At 45.6% G+C, this 13,218-nt stretch overlaps 1 protein-coding gene across 1 annotated transcript; it reads left to right on the top strand.

The window, feature by feature from the left end:
- The first annotated feature begins 613 nt into the window (after window positions 1-613).
- LOC138626938 (arylsulfatase I-like) lies at window positions 614-11,011 on the top strand. Its single transcript, XM_069708954.1, has 11 exons — window positions 614-777; window positions 2,551-2,722; window positions 2,881-3,020; window positions 4,517-4,666; window positions 5,187-5,261; window positions 5,346-5,520; window positions 5,796-6,032; window positions 6,735-6,881; window positions 7,551-7,830; window positions 8,174-8,763; window positions 8,847-11,011. Exons 2-11 carry the CDS (start codon window positions 2,567-2,569, stop codon window positions 9,267-9,269), a joined length of 2,373 nt encoding a protein of 790 aa, XP_069565055.1. The 5' UTR covers window positions 614-777; window positions 2,551-2,566; the 3' UTR covers window positions 9,270-11,011.
- Window positions 11,012-13,218: the final 2,207 nt, after the last annotated feature.

The following is a 13,218-nucleotide window of genomic DNA, read 5'->3' on the forward strand; positions in this document are numbered from 1 at the left end:
GTGCTGTCCAATTTGGGGTGGAGCCAAATGTTTTAACACCGCCCAGTCAAAAGTTTGACTCCGCCCATATTTAAATTGCCCCAAATTTAACACTTTGAGCATTTAAATTACGCCTTTATTAAGTTATCACTTGTGTATTTGAGATTGAGCATTTCCACTGTGCTGTCATATAAAGTCAGAGGGGAAAACAGTGCAAATAACACAAGCTCGGTTATTTAGCCAGCTGGCCTGGTAATATACAACAATCTCCTTCAGGGGAAGATGAAGTGTTTCATGTATTCAAGTAGTTTTGATCAATATTGAATTCTTAAATGATAAATAATAATATTGAATTATTAAAAATGCACTGAAAGAGAAAATTTAGAGCCCTTCAGAGACCTTTTTAAAAAAATCGGCTGGATCTCATAATTAAAGCAACATTAGCAAGTGAAATCAACCAATTCATTTTTATTTGTATTGTTTTATCTGTATTTTCGAATGAGGAACCATCATTTAATTAGTATATGTACATATGTGTGTTTATACATTCGGATTATTTTGAGTCCGCATGCAGAGTATCTTATTTTGACAAGTCAGACCGGAAGTCTGCGTGCGTTTCTGCGCGCCTCGTCTTCGCTCGCGCTTCATCGGCAGAGAGAGGACGCTCAGACCGGAGGACGGAAGGACGGAAGGACGGCTCTGCTGGAGACCGGAGGACATGCGGCGTCTTCCAGAAACTTTCCGCAAAAAACGAACTTCGCCGGAGACGAAGAGTGAAGAATGAACTGAAGAGAGGCGGTGAGGAAGAGGAGGAGGAGGAGGAGGAGGAGGGGGAGGAGGAGGGGGGGGGGCCGTTCACTCCCATTGATCCTTCATCGACGTATTGATTCAGTCAGGCTGTAAATATCACCGCTGATGGGCGGAACAGATGAGGAGCCAATCAGAGCCGGGCTGACGTCACACATGTTAGAATGATCTGCACCTGGTTAAGCCGTGACGTCACATGTATTAGTGACTTATCAATAGTTGTATTGCGTGCGCGTGTGTGGGGGTCCAGCTGAGTGGATGTGAGGCAGCTGTTCTTCATCATGCCTGCTTACAAAATACAACATGACGTGCTGCTCGTTGTGTTCCTCCGTTTGTAAACATGTCACAGATTGATTACATATTAAATATATATGATATATATTTATTAAATAAAGTAACCACCTACCTAACCTAATATAGATTATAATTAATCTGCTGTTTACATGTTCCTCTGAAGAACAGAGCTCTGCTCAAACTGCAGAAAAATTAAGAGTTAGGCAATAAAAAGTTTTGTTTTTTTAACCTTTTTTTTTTTTTTAACTGCGCACGTTATTTGACAAATTCTTCAGTTGATTTAATGAAATAAATAATCAACAAATCAATCGAGAGTGACATAAACTGTCAGTTGAAGCTCGACAGCATCGTCAGAAACTGAAGTGTCCACAAAAAGTTAAAGGCAAACACTTCAATTTATACTGAGTTTAGTATCTGATTTATTTTGGTAGAAAGTTTAAAGTTGCATTTGACCAAATTAAATACTGAAATTTTATTTTTAAAAATGCCCGACTGAGCACAAAAAATGTGCAATAATTGTTTTATTTTAAAGTTAAAGGATGTAAACAAACAGTGAAACTAAAAGGCCTCAAAGTACAAACTGGATGCATGAAAACCTGTAACCTGAATGCACCACAGACCTGTCAATCAAACAGACACGCCCCCAAAACCAGGTCTTCTTGAATCTTCTTTTCTAATGAATGAGGGATTATTTTCAGATGGACCTCCAGAAAACTAAGAAGAAGGAGTGACTTTAGCTAACAACACCGAGATAACTGATGGACACATTTTATTCACTTTGGATTTGATGAGAGAAGTTGAATGGGAGTCTATGGAGCCGGAGGCTTTTTGGAGCCGACCTCTAGTGGCACTCGCTGGTATTGCAGCTGAAGACACTTCTGGATCAGAACCATTTTACAGAGGTGACTATAAACTGAAATAAAACTGATTTGAATTGATGAATCTGCCTTTCAAAATAAAGGCCCCCTCCAAAAAAAAAAAATCAGAATTTAAGAAAGTAAATAAATCTGAACTCCGTTCTTACTTTAGTTGTTTTCAGGTTGTAGTTTGAAGCCTGTATGTTTTTTTTTATGTAGTCTGTTTAATCTGTTTATTTTTTTATTATATGTACAATTAAATTAGAATTACAGAACTCTTTGTTGGATTTTAGACCTTTTAAACTCAAACTTCTCCGTGTTTCTGATCCTCTGCTCATATTTTCATCACTTTGAATGTTGTTGTGTTTCTTCAGCAGGTTGTAAACGGTTAAAACGCCCTCTGAGCTTCATCTCTGTCCACCAGATGGATGTTTCAGATCTCAGTCGCGGCCGAGTTGGCGAGTCCGTCTCAAATGTGGTTTTATGATCTACAGTCGGTCCTGCAGCGATGGCACGCTCGTGTGAATTTGTGCCGACTGGAACGTTTCTGAGCTCCTCTCTGGGTTTTTCTGTCCTGCTGTATTTTCAGGACTCTTTTGTTTTGCTCCTGCAGGAGTCCGGCTGCAACGATGCAGGCGGCCGCGGCTCTGACGGCGCTGACCGTCCTCCTCAGCGTCGACGGCCTCGCGCCTCATCAGTTTAAAACAAAGCAGCGGAGCGACGAGGAGACGACGGGGAGGACGAAGAACCCGCCGCACATCATCTTCATCCTCACCGACGACCAGGTGAGTTCTCCGAGATCGTAACGAGACGACCGATTCGGCCGCCGGAGAAAATACTCAGACGATCGACGCCCGAAAAACCTTTTTAATCTGAAGACTTTGAACACGACGTGAAGTCAGAAACACGAGTTCGAAGCAGTTTAACATTCAAACCGTCGCAGGGCTTCAACGACATCGGATATCACAACCCGACCATCAAGACTCCGACTCTGGACAAGCTGGCAGCAGAAGGAGTGAAGCTGGAGAACTACTACGTCCAACCGATCTGTACACCGTCACGCAGCCAGCTGATCACCGGCAGGTAAACACACCTCCACCTCCACCTCCTCCACCTCCAACTCCTCCTCCACCACCTCCGCCTCCTCCCTCTCCTCCTCCACTACCTCCTCCTCCACCTCCGCCTCCTCCCTCTCCTTCTCCACTACCTCCTCCACCGCCTCCTCCGTCTCCTCCACTGCCTCCTCCTCCGCCTCCACCGCCTCCTCTGTCTCCTCCACTACCTCCTCCTCCGTCTCCACCTCCTCCTCCACCTCCACCTCCTCCCTCTCCTCCTCCACTACCTCCTCCTCCGTCTCTACCGCCTCCTCCACCGCCTCCTCCGTCTCCTCCATTGCCTCCTCTGCCTCCACCTCCTCCTCCCCCCTCCTCCGTCAGAGACGGCGTTTTATTTCACAGTTTTAACAGAATCGATGTGACTTTGAGGGAAAGAAAGATTTGACTTCCAGTTGAAGCATCAGATGTTCAGTATTATTCTTTCTCAGCCTAATTAGTGGATATTTTTTATCATTTAATCCGTTAAATGTCAATAATAACGTCTTTAAAACGTCTTAATTTGTCCAATAAACAGTCAAAAAACAAAAAGATATCCAATTTAAAGTGATATTACAGGAAAAGTGAAGCAAGTTCTCACATTTAGAAGCTCAAACCGCAAAATTGTTTTGGTATTTTTGGTCCAAATAAAATGACTTGAATTTTTAGCCAATATCCCAAATTGTCTCGTTAACTCTTGATTATTATCCTCTGGTCTTATTGTCAGATTGTTTCAAGTGTATTTTTTTCCTACTTAAATCTTAATTGGAAACAGCTTTGCAACATGAAGCAGTTATAAAAAGCCTCCACATATTTTCCATCATTTATTCGTCCTGCTGAAGGTTTAATTCGCTGCTCGGTTCTCATGTCGCCACTTTCAGTATATAATAAGCTTAATGTCCTTTTCTTTTTCTTTTTCTTTTTCTTTTTCTTTTTCTTTTTCTTTCATTCTTTTTCCAGCTTTGGTTCTTGTAGTCTCTTAATATGTGTCAGTACATCCTTAAAGAACAATATTGACCATTTATTCTCCCTTCTTTTTACTTGTTATTAATTTCTAAAGGGATTAAAGGAATGTTATACTTACAAATTGTCATCATCCTCATTTATGACACGTAGTAAAGAAACTAATCAGGTTTTTAAAGGAGAATTCCACCTTGTTTGTGGATGTTTGACGTATTTCACACAAGTTTTCATTTCTCTTCTTTATATTTAGTTTATTTAAAGCTTCTCGTTCATGTTTAATCATAAGTTGTTTTTAATTTTTGCTGCTCATCACGAATAAATAAAGTTTCGTAAGTTTAAAGTCATTTTTAAATAACTTTTTTCAGATGTTATTGATCCACAGAAGTTAAATTCTCATGTTAGAGAATCACAGGAAACAGCAAATGAAGTGCGCTGCTCTGAATGATCTCGTTACTGATGAGACGAAGCGGATGGATCGGTGAGTCTCTGGTTCAAACACCGACTGGTCCTGTTTTTTCCTTCGAGGTATCAGATCCATACGGGACTCCAGCACTCCATCATCCGACCGAGCCAGCCGAGCTGTCTGCCGTCACACATGGACACGCTGCCCGAGAGGCTGCGGGAGGCCGGCTACTCCACTCACATGGTGGGCAAGTGGCACCTCGGCTTCTACAGGTGAGACGGAGACTTCACGGGACTGATGCAATACCAGCGAGCGCCACTAGAGGTCGGCTCCAAAAAGCCTCCGGCTCCATAGACTCCCATTCAACTTCTCTCATCAAATCCAAAGTGAATCAAATGTGTCCATCAGTTATCTCGGTGTTGTTAGCTAAAGTCACTCCTTCTTCTTAGTTTTCTGGAGGTCCATCTGAAAATAATCCCTCATTCATTAGAAAAGAAGATTCAAGAAGACCTGTTTTTGGGGGCGTGTCTATTTGATTGACAGGCCTGTGGTGCAGTCAGGTTACAGCTATCGGTGGGCGGGACGTAGTATCGTCAGGTTTCCGATCAGATCGGTCAGATCCACCGCTGGCTCCTCCCCCAGCTCGTCCAAATATGGTCACTTCCTGCTCCAAACCGCTCTGAACTGGAAATGAACTTTTCTTTGCTGTGTTTTGATTTTAAAGGATGAATAAAACTACACAGTTTACTTTTAATTTGTCTGACGCTCAGTTTTCTTCCTCCTCTCCTGCAGGAGAGCCTGTCTGCCCACCAGAAAAGGTTTTGACAGTTTCTTCGGTTCTTTAACAGGAAGTGTGGATTATTACAGGTGAATCGTGAGAATTAGCATGAATAATACCAGTGTGCATGTTTACTTTGTCTTTGTACTCACATTTTTCACGTCTGTGCGTAGTTACGGGTCCTGCGACGGCCCCGGCTTGTGCGGCTACGATCTCCATGACGACGAGGGCGTGGCCTGGGGCCAGGAAGGGAAATACTCCACCACGCTGTTCACACAGAGAGCTCGCAAGATCCTGGAGGGTCACGACCCGGCGGACCGGCCGCTCTTCCTGCTGCTGTCCCTGCAGGTAACAGAGGAAGCAGCAACCGGAACAGGAAGTGAAGATAAAGTCTTTCAAAATAAAATCAAAATGTATTTTTCTAATGCTAATTTCTGGCTTTGAATTGATTGCAGAAAAAAGGTCAATTAAAAATGTTTTGTGTGGCTCACATGGACCGGAACATTTTAATTCAAAGCATACGGCACAGAAAATCGAGTTTGTTTCCAGCTGATGTTTTGCGGGCAGCCATGTTGTCGAGAAGATGCAGCCGTGACTAAAGTCTGCAACTGCTCCCCCTGCAGGCCGTCCACACGCCTCTGCAGCCGCCGAAGTCCTACATCTACCCGTACCGGGACATGGCCAACGTCGCCAGGAGGAAGTTCGCCGCCATGGTTTCCACCGTGGACGAGGCGGTCCGGAACGTCACGTACGCCCTCCGGAAGTTCGGATACTACCGGAACAGCGTGATCGTCTACTCCACCGATAACGGAGCGCAGCCGTTCACCGGCGGGAGCAACTGGCCGCTGCGAGGCCGCAAGGTACGAAAGTTCGTATGAACGGCGCCCTCCTGTGGATATTTATGAATTTTACATTTTCAATCAGCCTCAAGTTCACGAGTTGTGAAGTGTTTTGCTGACGAGGTCAAAGGTCGTGGAGGTTCGTGTTTGGTTGGATGGGAAGCTAATATATTGTAGTTTTAGTCACGTAGAGTTCGTCTTCGTAACTCAGATAACGGCCTGAATTTTCTGCAAACGTGAGATTAATGTGAGAAGCGCTCAAAGAGTCTCGTACACCAGAAACTCCAGATTTCTTTTCCAGTGATGATAAAGTTTTCTTCTCCGATGCCGGAGAGCATCACGGCTGCTCGCTCAGCGTTTATTCTTCGTCGGAGCCAGAAATATGTGTTCATTTAAAGAAAAGCTGCTTCAAAATTAAATATTTTTAATCGCAACAATCACAAACAAACTTGTCAGGGACTGAAACACAAATCTAAGTGTTTAGAAGGAGGCTGATGATTTAGTATTATTGTCATGATATAAATATTCTTTAGGTTTTTTCTTAATATTTTGCAGAAAATTGTTGTTGTTGTTGTTGTTGTTTCCATAATTTAATACCAACTGCATAAATGTTTGATATGTTTTGAACCAACGTTTTTTTTAAAACTCTCCATGAAAATGAACTTAATTAAATCTACAACAGCAGTTTTATACGTAAGTTAACGCTGCCGAGCGTGTCCTCAGGGGACGTACTGGGAGGGCGGCGTCCGCGGAGTGGCGTTCGTCCACAGTCCTCTGCTGAGGCGCCGGAGACGAGTGTCCAAAGCTCTGCTCCACATCACCGACTGGTTCCCCACGCTGGTGGGCCTCGCCGGGGGGAACATCAGCCAGGTGAGGGCGACTCCGTTCGGCTCCAACAACACGGAAAGTCCAAGTTTTACTGTTTTATACGTCACGTTTTGTTTCTGTATTTTGTGGCACGTTGTTCGTTTGTATCTTTTTAAGTTTCTCGTTGGACTTTTCTTCGTAAGTCTCAGCGAGTATTAGAAAAGAAAAGATAACTTTCCATGGTGCTCCGAACCAGAGCAGCGATAAGGACGCCCGCCGGATCCAGAAGCTCTCTGTACCGCGTTCTGGTCCTGAATGTTATTTCTAGTCGTCCCACCAAACATTTGTCCTCCTCTTTAACCCCAGCCTCCGTCTCATTTGAAGTTTATTTGTTTGAGTTAAACGTTCGTCCCCGTCGTGACCTCAGATGTTCCCGTTAAAACTGTCCTTATTTTATTTTCCTGACGTGTAGACGAACGTTTCTGAACACTGACCTCACTCACGCTTTGTGTTTCAGTTCAGACATAAATCAGCGTGAGTCAGTTGGTTTGTATAAAATCTTTTTTGGCCTGATTTGCTGCCAGATTTCTATTTTCTAAAGCAGATAAATTCTGACTGTCGTCACAGAATCTGACTCATCCAGAAAACCTCTCTTACAACAGGAAATTCGTTTTTATTTATTCCTGTGTGGTTAAAAGTGTTCCTTTCTTCTTGGTTCTGTGTCCCGTTAAGAGTCGAGGTCTGGACGGTTTCGATGTTTGGCCCACCATCAGTGAGGGGAAGGAGTCGCCCCGTCAGGAGATCCTTCACAACATCGACCCTTTGCACAAACCTCCTGCTGAAACCACCGCCTGGGACGCCAGCAGAGACAGCAGCAGAGACGGCAGCAGAGACGGCAGCAGAGACGCCAGCAGAGACGGCAGCAGAGACGGCAGCAGAGACGCCAGCAGAGACGGCAGCAGAGACGGCAGCAGAGACGCCAGCAGAGACGGCAGCAGAGACGGCGCCTCAGGTAACAAACAGCTCCACAAAAAAACGACAAGATGGTCACGTGTGATTTAAATGATAAACAGGATGGTTGAAAATTTTAGTCACAAAAAAAAGGTCAGATTTAGCTTTCAGTTGCGCCTCAGCCTGCAGTGCAGTCAGGTTCCAGCTGTCGGTGGGCGGGACATCGTATCGTCAGGTTTCCAATCAGATCGGTCGGATCCACCGCCGGCTCCTCCCGAACTAGCAAGATGGCGACGGACAAAATCGAAAACATGAAAACACAAGCACCTCTTATTTATAACTAGGAAATACAGATGTTGAATTAAAGGTTAAAACCTCTTCCTCCTCGTCTTTTCTTTCGGCAGTGAGCGCATCGAACGGTACGACATTTAAAAAACCAAAGAAGAAGAAAGTTCTGAAGCAGCAACCAAAGCAGAAGTCAGTGTTCAAGTTAAAGACCACCAAAAAACCTCAGACGTTTTCCCACCACGCTAAGCCCCTCCCCAAAAAGGGCCTGAAGCCCCTCCTCAGATCAAAGCCCGCCCCTAAAGCCAAGACCAAAGCCCCGCCTCACAGCCAGCAGCGGTCCCACTACAGACCACAGCCGGAGGTCCAGTCTAGCGGCGCTCCATCAGTGTCGGGAACATCCCGGCCCAAACCTCAGATCCCATCACGTTCGAAGTCCAGGCGGACCGCCTCCCAGAACCAGAACCAGAACCTGTCTCAGTCTGGACCACCTCAGCCTAAATCCAAAGCGCAGCTCAAACTTGGGTTAAAGTCAGATTCCAGGCGGACGTTATTCCAGAACCAGAACATGTCCCAGGCGGGAACGCCGCCTGGATCCCATCCAACCGCCCCGCCTGTGTGGGACACGTTGGTCCAGGCCGCCATCCGGGTCGGAGACTGGAAGCTGCTGACCGGAGACCCGGGCCACGGAGACTGGGTCCCCGCACAGGTACTTTAGAAAGAGGTTTCATTCACGTGTCCGTTTTAATTTGGTTGAAATGAACATTAATAACTGAAAGTTTTGACCCGCAGGTGCTTCCCACTCTGCCGGGTCGCTGGTGGAACCTCGAACGCACCTCGTCGCTGGTCTACAAATCCTCCGCCAACAAAAACATCTGGCTCTTCAACATCACCGGCGACCCGTACGAGCGGCAGGACCTGGCGGACCAGAGGCCGGACGTGGTGCAGCGGCTGCTGGCCCGGCTGGCGTTCTACAACCGGACCGCGGTGCCCGTCTACTTCCCGCCCGACGACCCGCGAGCGAACCCCAGCCGGCACGCAGGAGCCTGGGTGCCCTGGGCGGACGAGGAGGAGGACGCGGAGGGGAAATACCGAGGGGTGTACAAGAAGGGGAAGAACGGGAAGAAGAAGAGGAAGAAGAAGAAGTGCCGGCTTTGCAAGCTCAAGTCGTTCTTTCTGAAACTGAACACCGGGATGATGTCCAACCGCATCTGACAGGAAACCACGTCCACGACTTCAGAATGTTGGATATCGTTCGTACGTCGTCGCGTCTTCACGCTCTTCCAGTTCAGCTGAATGTTTTTCAGGAACTTTTTTATTTGCTTCTTTTTCCGAGTCAAAATGGTGATTTTCTTTTTCACTGTTGGGAAACGTTACTCGTTATTTACGCGACAGAAATGTCCGAACGTTGTTGAGATCCGCTGAAATCTAGAAGGTCCTTCCACCCAAATCACTCAGAACAAACTCGCTTACGTCGTCTGGCAGATCGTTTTATCTTCTCCGACTTCTGCTGTGAACGGACCTGTTGGTCTGAATTATTCTGAGGAGGTCAAGTATTCGAGACATAAATGCAGACGTACATTTACTTCACTACATTTACCACAAAAACACATTATTGTTTGCGATTTGGGTGAATTGACCCTTTAAAGTTAAAGGTCCCATCGTTCACACTTTTCCACTGGTTTATTTTCAGTCTTCAGATATTTTTGTAGTTTTAATTATATAACTGACTGACTCCTTTTTGAGTGACACACGTCCGGGCCAATCACAGGGTTTCTTCAGTCTTATAGTTTGTTAGCTCTGTGACAGAATGACCCGCTCTGTGTTTTCTTGCGCATTAAAAAGGTCGGACGGTGGGCCATGCAGAGGACGGGCACATGATATCAGAATGAGTTTGTGACATCACAAATTTACAGGAAGTCCAAACAGCACACTTGCTGAGCATGAGCTGTGTGCATTTCTTCATGTTTTGACATTTCCTCCGTCTTCATAGCAACTCGACCTGCTTTAATCACAACATAAGTCTACATTTTTTACACTGTGGGACCTTTAAAACACCTTTCGGATGTCAGAGTTCCTGGTAAAGGAGCCGACACCGTGTGGCAATAAAAGGTGACGCTGTAAATGTAATTAAATGATAATAATGTTAAAGTTCGAGCAGGAAGCCAAGAATCTCTGAGTGAAGTAACTTCAACAGGTTTTAATGTTTGTTTACACCTTTAATTCACTCTGCAGCCAAATCAGGGGTTTAAAGCAAATGTTTACATCTTGCAGTGAAAGTGCATGTTAATGATAATTAGATGAATATATATATGTGTATCACTTTGTTGTTTTTCTTTGCACCAGTTTGTCATAAAAAAGGAGTTTTGATGTATTTTATTATAAATATATATTCACATTTTTAGCTGCACATCCTGGTGTTTGCAGATGTGTTTGTGATGTTTTTTGTGTTACTGCGGTTGAAAGTTGCCTCTTTGTACTGTGGTTGTTTTTAATGTATTTCCAATGCAACGGCATCTTCTTACTAAGAATTTACAAGTTTGAATATTCAGCAGAAAACTGCCATTTGAACGTGTTATTTCACAGTTTATTTAAAGGACCAATTTAATATCAACAATTTTGGCATTTTGAAGACCAAAAAAAAATATAATGACATGAAATAGATTTTTTTTTTTAAATAGGAAGCGCAGAATTAAGGTGAATGTTTGAGCAGGTTTTGTCGACACCTTCATAACGAGCTTTTACACTCCGTCACTATTTAAAGTCAAAGATCAGAATGGTTTTGTTAAATTAATTAAATTTCAGAAAACAGGAGGAAGTAAAAAGTGTTTTTGTGCATCAGCTGAAGTCAGATGTTGGTTTCAGATGTTGTTGAGCTCTAAATATTTTTTCAGAGGAACAGTTTAAATGGACGTTTGATTTCTCCACCTTGAGCAAATAAAGGTCACGTAAAATGAGCAGCGACTGCGTCCTTCTATGTTGAAGTAAAAACACCAAGCGTGAGTTTCTTCTTTCGTGTCCCTGATTGCCGACAATTAAAACAAGTTTTTTTTTATGTAACTGAGATGAAAAACTTTAAAATGCATGCACTCAATAAATGTATATGAACATATAGGTGCACAAAATCTGCTGTTATTTGCATCTTTAGCAGGTCTGCACAGAAGAAATGTTTTTGCCTTCAAATTCGACTTAAATGAAGTTTAATTTGGTTGTTTTGTGTCTTCAGTCGGACTCCAGTCAAAGTCTAATATCTGCAGTTCTCATTCAAATTGTTATTAATTTATAAATATATAATATATATATTATATAAATATATGATCCTTATTGTTCAGGGTAAATGTCTAGAGGACATTAAGATGCATTAAACGGGCAGATTTCCTGACGTTCAGTGTTAAAAAAAGAAGAAATGATCAAAATTAGTTTAACCACCAGGTGGCGCTAGATAATAATCCTGCAGGGAGGCAGTCCAGAGTCATGAACACACACACACACACACACACACACACACACACACACACACAGTTGGGGTAAAACAGGATTTTCCACGCTTGCCTTCGTACTTGTTTCCTCTGAGAAATCAATGAATAATTCTTTCATCCCGAGCACGGCTGGATTTGTGTAATCCTCCAGGATTAAAATCACAGAAATCACGCAGCGGTTTGGCCTCTGATGCTGCTGAAGCTGCTGGTTCGACGCCCGCGGTCGGTTTGAGTCGTTGGAAACGGACAGAATGAGATTCAGTTTGAGGTCCTGCGTGAAGTCGTTTTACAAAAACGAGGTTTGTTGTTTCCGAGTTCTGCCGGGACCTCCGGAGGGCCGTTAGCTTCGTTAGCGTCGTTAACTTTGAGGTTAGCTGTTTTTTGTAGGATGAATCAAACGAGGACAAAAACAAAACTTCTGACATGCTGAACTTGTGGTCACTGTTCTCCGGTGATGTCACATACAACGCACAGAGCTTCGTTCCAGATGTTCATATTCGGGTCTGACGCTGGAAATTATTCATGTAGTCTGATCAAAGATGAACGAATCTAACTAACCTCAAAAAAAGCAAAGTCAACCTTCGATGTTTGTCCCCACGTTGACACGTGTCCCCGAAAGTAAGTATTCAGGTTTAAGTCCCCACTAGGAACACACACACACACACACACACACACACACACACACACACACACACACACACACACACACACACACACACACACACACAGAGAGGATAAGTAGCTTCATCCATAATTAATAAACTCTCCCCGTCTCTCTTTCATCTCTAACACCTTGAATTAACAGGTTTACATGAACACATCTCGCCGTCACACCGCAGGCCGATAATCCGACCCGCCGCCCTCCGGAGGAAACCGCCGGGAACGTGAGCGCCGAGAAACGAGGCCCCGCCTCCACCTCGGATGGTTTCCACTGACACAATGAAAAACTCAATCGAGTCCACCGCCGGCCGCCGGCCTCTCTTCGTGCCGCCGGCCTCTCTTTGAGCCACTTCGTGCCGCCGGCCTCTCTTCGTGCCACTTCGTGCCGCCGGCCTCTCTTCGTGCCGCCGGCCTCTCTTCGTGCCACTTCGTGCCGCCGGCCTCTCTTTGAGCCACTTCGTGCCGCCGGCCTCTCTTTGTGCCGCCGGCCTCTCTTCGTGCCACTTCGTGCCGCCGGCCTCTCTTCGTGCCACTTCGTGCCGCCGGCCTCTCTTCGTGCCACTTCGTGCCGCCGGCCTCTCTTCGTGCCACTTCGTGCCGCCGGCCTCTCTTCGTGCCACCGGCCTCTCTCTGCCACTTCGTGCCGCCGGCCTCTCTTTGTGCCACTTCGTGCCGCCGGCCTCTCTTCGTGCCACTTCGTGCCACCGGCCTCTCTTCGTGCCGCCGGCCTCTCTTCGTGCCACTTCGTGCCGCCGGCCTCTCTTCGTGCCACCGGCCTCTCTTCGTGCCGCCGGCCTCTCTTTGTGCCGCCGGCCTCTCTTCGTGCCACTTCGTGCCGCCGGCCTCTCTTCGTGCCACCGGCCTCTCTTCGTGCCACTTCGTGCCGCCGGCCTCTCTTTGTGCCACTTCGTGCCGCCGGCCTCTCTTCGTGCCACTTCGTGCCGCCGGCCTCTCTTTGTGCCACTTCGTGCCGCCGGCCTCTCTTCGTGCCACTTCGTGCCACCGGCCTCTCTTCGTGCCGCCAC

This window comes from Brachyistius frenatus, unplaced genomic scaffold (genome assembly GCF_029030835.1).
Source record: "Brachyistius frenatus isolate BFR_SWC_R1_liver_20210118 unplaced genomic scaffold, ASM2903083v1 Contig_79, whole genome shotgun sequence".
In the NCBI taxonomy this organism is placed as follows: Eukaryota; Metazoa; Chordata; class Actinopteri; family Embiotocidae; genus Brachyistius; species Brachyistius frenatus.

Coding starts and splice junctions, on each gene's coding strand:
- LOC138626938 (XM_069708954.1), top strand. CDS start 2,567: ATGCAGGCGGCCGCGGCTCTGACGGCGCTGACCGTCCTCCTCAGCGTC. Junction 2,723..2,880: donor TCATCCTCACCGACGACCAG/GTGAGTTCTCCG, acceptor AAACCGTCGCAG/GGCTTCAACGACATCGGATA. Junction 5,521..5,795: donor TCCTGCTGCTGTCCCTGCAG/GTAACAGAGGAA, acceptor CTCCCCCTGCAG/GCCGTCCACACGCCTCTGCA.